At 45.9% G+C, this 11,354-nt stretch overlaps 1 protein-coding gene across 3 annotated transcripts in view; it reads right to left on the bottom strand.

Moving 5' to 3' along the window:
* The window catches only part of LOC311127345 (ankyrin repeat domain-containing protein 11-like), a 118,477-nt gene that overhangs the window by 9,900 nt on the left and 97,223 nt on the right, over positions 1–11,354 (bottom strand). For all 3 annotated transcript variants that reach the window (XM_084159174.1, XM_084159173.1, XM_084159175.1), the window contains 4 exons: positions 2,396–2,569; positions 1,156–1,356; positions 325–467; positions 70–217 (listed from right to left, as the gene is read on the bottom strand). In XM_084159174.1, coding sequence (XP_084015300.1) covers positions 70–217; positions 325–467; positions 1,156–1,356; positions 2,396–2,569 — 666 coding nt within the window. The remainder of the gene's footprint in view (positions 1–69; positions 218–324; positions 468–1,155; positions 1,357–2,395; positions 2,570–11,354) is intronic.

The following is an 11,354-nucleotide window of genomic DNA, read 5'->3' as shown; positions in this document are numbered from 1 at the left end:
TTAAAATAAAAGGAACAAATTGCAGGGTGAAGGTGTTTAGAGCTACTCATGGCATAAAATGTTACACACCTGACGAGCTCTCCTCACTGGAGGTATAAGTGCCTTTTCCAAGCAACAGATTGAGCATCGTTGGGGAGTTAGCAACCTTCAACGCGGTTTCCCCCCTTCTGTTGCTTTGTCGAGGGTCCCCTCCATACCTTAAAAGCAACTTTACCACCTACAAAGAAACAGAAAAGATTCAGAAACATCAAAACATTGGTCTCAGTCCTAAACACGGCCATTGCCCATCTACAGGAGCGATCACAAACTTAACACTGAAGTTACCTTGAAGTGCCCGTTGTTTGATGCGTCATGGAGAGGGGTGTCATCATCCAGGCCCTTGGTGTTGACCTCTGCACCGGCTGCCAGCAGCTGCTTGGCCACATCGTAGTAGCCTCGGTTGCACGCTTCATGCAATGCAGTCCAGCCTGTGAATCACAAACACAGTTAAAGAACGGCTCAAATATTTCTCAAACGTAGGATTCAAAATCATTTTTGCACCCAGTTTTGAACATTTTAGATTGCTTGAGAAGCAAAGAAATGTGCAACTATTATCGTAAACATAAAATATAACACAGAAGTATGGAGGTGAAAGGCAAGAGGCTGGAGGAGGAGAGGAGGAGCAGCAGAGAGCAGAAGGAGGAGCAGCGAGAGGAGGAGGAGGAGGAGCAGAGAGAGGAGCAGAGAGAGATGAGGAGGAGCAGAGAGCGGAGGAGGAGCAGAGAGCGGAGGAGGAGCAGAGAGCGGAGGAGGAGCAGAGAGCGGAGGAGGAGGAGCAGGCGGAGCAGCAGAGAGAGAAGGAGGAGCAGCAGAGAGAGGAGGAGGAGGAGCAGGCGGAGCAGCAGAGAGAGAAGGAGGAGCAGCAGAGAGAGGAGCAGGAGGAGCAGGCGGAGCAGCAGAGAGAGAAGGAGGAGCAGCAGAGAGAGGAGGAGGCGCAGCAGAGAGGAGGAGCAGAGAGAGGAGGAGCAGCAGAGAGGAGGAGGAGCAGAGAGAGCGAGCGAGCGACGAGGAGCAGAGAGAGCAGGAGCAGAGAGGAGGAGGAGGAGCAGGAGCAGAGAGAGAGGAGGAGCAGAGAGAGTAAGATAACCACCAGACTGCAGTGGCAGCGACTCTCACCTGCAAAGTCTTTTACATTCACGTCAGCTCCCTCACTGATGAGCTCCTTGATGCGGCGTGCCTCTCCGCGGATGGCTGACCGGTGCAGCCTCGTCTCGCCCCTCTCATTTCTCTTGTTTACTTTGTCTTTGGTTTTAGATGCAGAGTTTGGCGTTCCCTTCTGGCCCAGACTTGACTGTGACTGATGCTTTGGTGTTGTGTCTACAAAAACAGGACAAAAACCGAGTTCATAGAATTGGCATGATTCATTTCTATTGTAAAAACATGAGCCAAGTGAGCATTGGGCTACATATTACAGTACCATTATGTAACGGTGCAGAATATTTCATTGAAAAACAACTGTTACAACTCCATCATCGCCTGTAGGTGGCACTCTTGCTCAAGACATCAGTCGGAGAACTAAGACTCCCAATTGCTTGAGTTCATTTCATCACATTTAGTGGATTAAACCAAAGCCTTAACCACATTTACATTATTGAGTTTGCAGAGCATAGTCCTGAATGCTATTTGAAACTCAATTAATCTGTGTTCTGTCTTTAAGGCACAAACTCAGGCACTGGTGTATAATAATAATAATAATAATAATAATACTACTACAAACAACAGGAAACATATAACCCACATTAGAAGCACAACATAATGCTTAACACACAGAGATCAGCGCTACTACTTAAGAGAAAATATAGCCTACTAAAGCCTATGTTTCTTAAACGTTTAATTGCAATGTTTTAACGACAGAACATAAGTACAGCACTTGAAGAGGAAATGCTAGATCCGACTAATATAATAACAGATAGCAGATATGAAATTAACAAAAGGCCTGGGTCTGGATATTCTGTGGTTTGGCACAGGTCTGATTTTGCACTATTAGTCCCTTTCAGACTCAATCCCTGGGGTAAGCTACTTTCATTTCCCTCATGGTTGAATGCTACATTCCAAAACAAAGCAGCAACAATTTACAGTATAGGAATGTGATACCAACTTCTAGAGTTCCCCACAAACAGCCAGGCCCAGAAAAGAACAGTGGATTAAGACAGTGGAGGTCCATTTCACTGCAGTAATGGAAATTGATGAGGGTTATCTTGTATAATTGAATTCTAATTAAGCAGTGTGGTCTGTTCTTTAATGAAGCATGGCGCAAGAGTGTGGCTGGGACACTAAGCACCAGGGACACAGCACCCCCCTTCACCCCACAACGCGCTGAACCCTCAGAGACGTGGCATCCATGACAAACACGCACCTGGACTGTTGACTGACTCTTCAGCCGTCATCTGCATGAGAAGAGCCACCTGCTGCCGCTCAGAGAGGGGGTACCCGGCCCGGATCCCTGGCATGCCCATCCCAAACGGCAGGCCTGACTTCCTGGTGTTGGTGGGCTCCTTTTTAATGCGCTTCCGTTCCGGACCTTGCTTTTCTGTGAGGAGAGAGGGGAATGGACAATGTGAGGCCTATGGGTAGCACAAACACACAAACACAGGATAGCAAATTGCTCAGGCTATATCGGCTTTTACGTCAGCAGTCAAATTGAAATGGTTTAATTTCTGACCACAACAGTCATTGATGACACTCATTCAACATCTCCATGGCAACAGGTCAGATAAGTGTCCTCGATAATGTTATAAGGAACCCCCTAGGTGAAACCCCTACCATCCTCTAGTCTAGTTTAGCCTGCATCCATCTTCTGAGGCGCCTGATGGTAGTGGGCCTTTAAACCCAGCTGCCCCAGAGGCAGGGAGGGGTCAACTATTGACAGTCTGATGTTTATGTCTCTCTCAGGGGGTGTGACTTGGCAGAGTGACAGTGATTACAAAATGGCCGATGTTCATTTCAATGTGGCCGAGCCAAGGTCATCACAATGGCGACTTGCTGCTGGACAAAAGCAGCTGCTCCTCAAAGACACGCCCATTAACTATTTTCAGTGTCTGGAGGTATTATCAAATCTCCACAGCACAATGTCAGTCTTACTTTACTATTGAGAGACATAAATACTCTACATTTGCAACTGCTGGATGATTTGGAAGTATGCTCCGTCAATGTTTGAACAAGCCCAAACTGTGCCAGCTACAAGATCCTTCCAAAACTCTTTTACATCAATAAAAACAAATTACATGGCCTTCAACTGCGTCCATGGAGACATCAACACACGTCGCTGTAGCTCTCAACAGAGTAGATTGCTCAAGGCCACAAACATAATTAATAGGAGTAGGAAACATGGCAGCTCACGCTTCCGGTCGCAAAACCCTTTCCAGAGATTTTCCATAGTCAGAGCTGATAGACTTTCACTAACATCTGTGAATACTTATGCCTAATGTACCCCCACCCCTGATACACACTCACATTCTCAAAGGAATTTGCCATTTAGACACATTCCTTTTATTCAGACTTAAACAGCATGAACCACAGCAGTGGATGTTTCAGGCGGTGGATGTCGAGGACTGAAAACGCTAGAGTTGCTTTTCCAAGCCTTTACAGTGAGCCCCAGTCAGTAATGAGCCTGCTTCAGTACTTGAAAAGGGCTGCTATCAAACTACATACAAGCCTCTAATTACAATAACTTTTCTTCCAGATTTTGGACATGCATCGAGTAGGCTAAGCAGCACGCAAACATGTGTGGTCTGTCTTCAATGTAAATGAGATACAGTGGGAAGACTGAAAACAACAAAACAGCAGGATAACGCTCACACACATTCCACATGGATTACAAGGATGGAATTTAAACAGAGGCATCTGAAAATGCAATGTACGCCCATAGATATCCGTAGCTGCTTCTAATTAAACAATTAAATAGTTTTAAAAAAACATTTAAGACTATATATACACTGGCAAAAGAAGGCCTATGTATTCAACTAGGTTGATCCCTCAATCTCCCACTCTCTACCTCTCACACACATACAAGCATGCATGCATGTACACACACGCTACACACTCACACACACAGTGCACAGTCAAGACACACAGTAATGGGCTAAGCAAAAAATAATTACAGACAAAAGTGTGCAGTTGTTTAAAAATGGGTGTTTAGCTTGTGGAAAAGAGCGTGCATTACTCTCTGCTTTCAACTGGACGATTCAAAAACTACATTTTGTTCATTAGTCTACTGTTGATATAGTCCCCAAATGTTTTGCATGTCAGCAGTCAAGTTTTCAAGATATTGGACTTTCAAGAAGCAAAGTGTCACTTGCAACATCAAGATGACACGTTTTGCATCATCATGATGATGTGGCATTTGATTTGTCCTTTAACTTGAGAGATTTGATGGCAAAGTTGGAGGGAGACCAAGCTACCTCACTGTTCCCAAGAACGCCAATCTAGGCCAGGGGCGGGGGCCACAGCAAGACAACAGTCAAGTTACAAATGGGCCCATGACGCCATTGTGTTAGCCTATTGTTGAAACTTTGCTATCAGCTTCCCACAGTAGGGGCAGGCAGAACCAGCCCAACTAGAAGAACCAGGTAGGCCTCGTCTGTTTGTGGTGTCCCCAAATTCAATAGGACAAAAAAGACGATGACAAGCTCATCTTTCTATCAATCCACTTGGGACATCAAACATGCTAACTTACTAACAGCCTGTCCTTCTCTGAGTGACAGCTATGAATATACTCAGACCAGTTCTGTCAGTTGGGGTTTCTGCACCGTGGGAAAGTTGTGCTGTGTTCTATTATTAGAGGTAGACCTGATGAGCTTTGTTTGCTTTACTACAATGTGAATGTAGGACTGGCCTTTCTTCCTGTGTTATATTTCGTAGAACATGGGAATCAACTGTGAAGACCGTGAACAGTGAATACACAAGTGAGGCGACTAGGCAGGGTGAGATCTCATGGTCAATATATAAAAACATTAGCACCACAACTCTGTCTTTATTCTTAGACTGAGATTGAAACTGATAACAAAGCATGAACACTACTAGCACTTACTACCACACATACCAACACCACCACCACCCAGTCACACAGGAGCCAGACACATTCATGCTCCTGTATGAGGATTACTGTCACAATAATTATTATTCTCTCCTAAGCTTGAATCATTACCAGGGGTTGTAAGGCTCTGGTTTTAATCATAAATGATTCAAGGTCCACAACCAGCAAGATTGATCTGTATTTTTAATCATGGAGAGCTCTGCCGGCAAAAAACATACATACAGCTTTATACCCCTTGACACACAAAGGCACTTTGCTCCGCCCACCTTTAGGAGGCTTTTTTTAACCAGTTCTCTCAGTCCCCTTCACCCTGGAATGTTTAGTCCCGCCCCCCTCTGTTAGTGGGTTGACACTACATTATAACTAACACCGTTCACACATTTATACTGTATTTGGGGTGAAATCCTTTAGTCATTATTCTTAAAATACAAATTAATCTATCAATTACCCTCAGGAGAATGTCATGGCCTGGGATAGTGAGAAGCAATTCCCTCCTACTCAGAAGACAGGGAGAGAAGAGAGAGCTCTGTTGTCAAGCAGCCCAGTCAGAGACAGCCAGCAAACAGGAAATGAAGGAAGAAGAGACCAGAAGTGGCCACAGGATGTTGTGTCACTGCTTTGTGCTTGGCTACGATGACGAGAGCAGAGGAAAGTGTCGGTGCAGAACAACAGTCTTCAGTGGTGGTAATGACAGAGAGAGAGACAGATCAGCAGACTACCGAAGGGCTTTCTCTCACACTGTGTTGGCCTACTAAAGAGCTGCCGCTAACTGCTTGACCTTCTTATCTCTATGTACAGAGTAGACTGGGCCATCCTGATGTAGGCTACAGTACACAAGGGGTCAAAGATGGACTGGAGAAACAATGGAACCGTTTCAGAACGTCTGGACAGAGTGCAACTACTAGCCTATCTAATATACCTAGTGGAGACTGTCAAGCTCCAAAACAACTGAACCCAGACCAAATCTGATATCAAGTCAAATCATAACAGTGAATAATTCATGGATCTTCCAAAGAATGGGAGATGAAATATTACAAAAACATTTCTCCCTCCAGGGATCTGAATAATAGTGGTGTGCAGCAGGCAGGCAGGGCTGATTTGGCCTGCGGTACGGTGAAGAACACCTAAAGCAAGCACACCCCACCCCCCCCCCCCTACTAAAAGCAGCACCTGCTGATAAGACAGGCATCCTGTATTCCTGCCATATCGTGAAGATGATGATGATGGTGATGTGTGTGCTAGCCTGCCTTCCAGTGCCAGCATAGCGTGGGCAGCAGCAGATCTGCACTCATCACTGTCTCTTATGTCTCCCACTCCTCATAGCGTTATCCAGAGCAGTCTCCTCGCTGAGCAGCCTTGGCTATGGCTCCTACACTCATACTGCAAGGAATGTGGAGGGTCTCTACACCAATACAGGTTAGAATCATCTGCTACACGCACTACCATCTCTAGAAGAATGTCTTGTAACCTGTCAAAACAGTGTGTTCAAGATAACAGAGCAATCACTGCAATTTGCAGTGAAAAATCATTAATCTAACAGATGCCTCAGGGAGAATACTTTCAGTAGAGATCGAGTGCCCTGTTATGACCATAAAAATGGATGTTATGTACTCAAATAAGGCTCCACCACACACTGACTTCACTTTAAGTACTGACAGGGTGGTACTAGGCCTAGATAACTGTCAACACAGTAGAACACTGTCATCTTGTGGTTTTGGAGAGTGCTAAGACAACACAAATGGAGAATGCAGCAAATCCCTGGATACAAAATGACTCCAGTATGAATTACGTATTTCAAATGGAGTATATAGCCTAGTCCATGTTAGATGAGTTTCCTGCCCTCTACTGTCCCCTTCCATCAAAACTAGCCAGCAAATAAGGGGATGTGAAGGGTCTAACTTGCTCATCTTTCATAGCTGAACAATACAATCAAAAGTAGCCACACCGTACATTTCTCAAAAAGCCAATATTATGCTACGAATTCAATACTAACTTATTGTATAGCTGCCTCAAGCTTCAAAACACTATCTCACAGGCCAACTATGGTAATTTGTGTGACGGATGCCACGCAAAACCACTGAGTACATAGCATAGCCTCAGTCTGAACTCTCCATCAGCACAGAAGCACGAGGAGCTGGAAGCACAGGGGCGTACTCTCCCAGCAGCCCACCACAGTGAAAACAATAGACCTGTAGTTCCTTTTCTGTGTAGGAGAGGAGCCACGCTGGACTGACTGCCATACCCTCAGAAAGGTTTAGAGAGAGAAAGAAATAGTGAGAGAGACAGACAGAGAGAGAAAATACACTGCTCAAAAAAATAAAGGGAACACTAAAATAACACATCCTAGATCTGAATGAATGAAATAATCTTATTAAATACTTTTTTCTTTACATAGTTGAATGTGCTGACAACAAAATCACACAAAAATTATCAATGGAAATCAAATGTATCAACCCATGGAGGTCTGGATTTGGAGTCACCCTCAAAATTAAAGTGGAAAACCACACTACAGGCTGATCCAACTTTGATGTAATGTCCTTAAAACAAGTCAAAATGAGGCTCAGTAGTGTGTGTGGCCTCCACGTGCCTGTATGACCTCCCTACTGGACAGTCTGTGGTGCAACGTGGCGTTGGTGGATGGAGCGAGACATGATGTCCCAGATGTGCTCAATTGGATTCAGGTCTGGGGAACGGGCGGGCCAGTCCATAGCATCAATGCCTTCCTCTTGCAGGAACTGCTGACACACTCCAGCCACATGAGGTCTAGCATTGTCTTGCATTAGGAGGAACCCAGGGCCAACCGCACCAGCATATGGTCTCACAAGGGGTCTGAGGATCTCATCTCGGTACCTAATGGCAGTCAGGCTACCTCTGGCGAGCACATGGAGGGCTGTGCGGCCCCCCAAAGAAATGCCACCCCACACCATGACTGACCCACCGCCAAACCGGTCATGCTGGAGGATGTTGCAGGCAGCAGAACGTTCTCCACGGCGTCTCCAGACTCTGTCACGTCTGTCACATGTGCTCAGTGTGAACCTGCTTTCATCTGTGAAGAGAACAGGGCGCCAGTGGCGAATTTGCCAATCTTGGTGTTCTCTGGCAAATGCCAAACGTCCTGCACGGTGTTGGGCTGTAAGCACAACCCCCACCTGTGGACGTCGGGCCCTCATACCACCCTCATGGAGTCTGTTTCTGACCGTTTGAGCAGATACATGCACATTTGTAGCCTGCTGGAGGTCATTTTGCAGGGCTCTGGCAGTGCTCCTCCTGCTCCTCCTAGCACAAAGGCGGAGGTAGCAGTCCTGCTGCTGGGTTGCTGCCCTCCTACGGCCTCCTCCACGTCTCCTGATGTACTGGCCTGTCTCCTGGTAGCGCCTCCATGCTCTGGACACTACGCTGACAGACACAGCAAACCTTCTTGCCACAGCTCGCATTGATGTGGCATCCTGGATGAGCTGCACTACCTGAGCCACTTGTGTGGGTTGTAGACTCCGTCTCATGCTACCACTAGAGTGAAAGCACCGCCAGCATTCAAAAGTGACCAAAACATCAGCCAGGAAGCATAGGAACTGAGAAGTGGTCTGTGGTCACCACCTGCAAAACCAGTCCTTTATTGGGGGGTGTCTTGCTAATTGCCTATAATTTCCACCTGTTGTCTATTCCATTTGCACAACAGCATGTGAAATGTATTGTCAATCAGTGTTGCTTCCTAAGTGGACAGTTTGATTTCACAGAAGTGTGATTGACTTGGAGTTACATTGTGTTGTTTAAGTGTTTTTGCAGTGTAGCTATGAAGTCATTAAGGAGGTTTCGGTTTCATCACTCACTCTCTGTGTTATTTTTTTCCCACTCAGGGCTGATGAGGAGGAGGACGACCACAGCGTGGAGAAATGTGAAGCTCTCTCTCCTTCAGGGGGTCATATGAAGCCCAGCCTGCACTTTCCTCCACATCCTCAAAGTTCACTACCGGAATCCTTGTGGCTGTTATTTTCCAGGGTTCAGAATCCCTCTGTCGTCTCTTGACAGCCATCTCCACCAGACATGAAGCCTGCAGCAGCACAGCCAGACCAGACTCCTCTAGCAGAACCTGGGCGGCAGGACCACCTCTGGTGTGTTCTGCAGGCACAAGGGAGCAGGCCAGAGGCACACAACCCCTCCATACAAAGGCCTACTGGGCTACAGTCTAGACTCTATCCCCACAATGGAGGGCCAAAGAAGGAGAGATCACCATATCAAGAGGAGATACAGTATCATCAGAAAGACACCATCAATGTCAGGGGGAGGGGATGGGGCTGGCTGTAAAGTACTTAACAAATTCCATAGGGTAGAGACAATAACACAGCATGAAAGGAACTAGCTATCAAGGCCAAGACAACAGAAGAGGGGAAGTGTGTGTGTGAAACCACACTAGTGTGTATGGGTTAAATAAGAAGGTATGGAGACAAAACTGACACAACGGAGGATGAACCGTTTAATGAATGTTTCCATTTTACAGCCAGGTTTAAGACACGTGGATGGAAAAGATGACACTGAGAAGGAAAACAGGCAGGGAACACTAAGACAAACACACACATTTCCACCCCCAAAGTGTATAAAGTACAGGCAAAGCCAATGTGTGAACTATGGTCTAGTTATTCTGAGAGACCGACAGACATCCAGCCTAGCTATAGAGGCAGAGACCATCCAACATTAGCATGACAATAGACAATCAGGGCACTGTTCTAGATAGGGGGAGGGGAGATACTGAGGGGGGAGGCAACCTTTCTTTGCTAACAGCCTGCTAACAGCTTATAGGGTCACTACCACGAGCGCAAACAAACACACAACCAAGCCACTATAGTAGTGACTAAACAGTGAGGACCAGGGGAATCGACTACGCTCCTGATTTGGTCACTAAAGCTGCACTGAGAACACAGGCTCTATATTCAATATCTCTTAAAAATAGAGAAATACAAGTTTTCCTGCAAAAAGCCAACCCACGTCACCAAAACAAAAAGAGAAATGTACACAATGGTTCGGACTCCACATTACCCAAAGAAAAAACTGCTGAAGTTCACAGCAGTATTTCAAACCAACAGCAGTATTTCAAACCAACCCAATAACCCAGCACACAGAGATGTGGGTTCCATTACCGTACATGTTATTACAGACCATCATCAACAAATAATTTCAAGATCCTCAAAGCCTAAGCCAAACAAGTTGGAACAGTAGTTCCCCTTTCTCTCTTATTAAAGAAAACAATTGAGCGCCTTACCCCAAACCTTTTCAGGCCCTCGTAATTGACAAATCCTCACTTAATTGGCCCATATTCTGTGTGGCCCTTTTCTCTTTTTCCCAACGATGGACAGTTGAACCAAGTTAAACCATGGCTAACCAAAACACACAGCCTTCTTTGAGGTCTTCTTTGAGGTTATAAAAAAAACACAACATGCAGGAGCTCCTCCATCACACCTCTCAGCCCAGCGCCTCTTCAACCTCAGGAGGCTGAAGAAATGTAGCTTGGCTCATAAGACCCACAAACATTTACAGATGCACCATTGAGAGCATCCCGTCAGGCTGTATCGCTGCCTGGTACGGCAACTGCACCGTCCGCAACCATAGGGCTTTCCAGAGGGTGGTGTGGTCAGCCCAATGCATCACCGGGGGCACACTGCCTGCCCTCCAGGACATCTACAGCAACTGGTGTCACAGGAAGGCCAAGAAACTCATCAAGGACCTCAGCCACCTGAGCCACGGCCTGTTCACCCCGCTACCATCCAGAAGGCGAGGTCAGTACAGGTGCATCAAAGCTGGGACCGAGAGACTGAAAACTGCTTCTATCTCAAGGTCTTCAGGCTGTTAAATAGTCACCACTAGCTGGCCCCAGCCCAGTCCCTGCCCTGAACTTTAGTCACTGTCACTAGACGGCTACCACCCGGTTACGCTACCATGCACATTAAAGGCTTCTGCCCTATGTACATAGTCATGGAATACTGCTCACTTTAATAATGGAACACTGGTCACTTTAAGTAATGTTTACATACTGTTTTACCCACTTCATATGTATATACTGTATTCTAGTCAAGGCATATCCTATATAACAATTTCTGTACATATACTATTCTTCAGATAGAATATGTAGTATATCCATATACTGTCCATATTGTCTATACATCCCATCCACCCACACACACATATACACCCCGGACTCCGACATTGCTTGTCCTAATATTTCTATATTTCTTTTACTTTTTAGATTTGTGTATTGTTAGATACAGTTGAAGGCGGAAGTTTACATACA

The sequence above is a fragment of the Coregonus lavaretus genome (genome assembly GCF_964263955.1).
Source record: "Coregonus lavaretus genome assembly, chromosome: 4".
Lineage (NCBI taxonomy): Eukaryota > Metazoa > Chordata > Actinopteri > Salmoniformes > Salmonidae > Coregonus > Coregonus lavaretus.
Note: the sequence above shows the minus strand (reverse complement) of the source record. Positions and strands in the feature narration are given on the sequence as shown.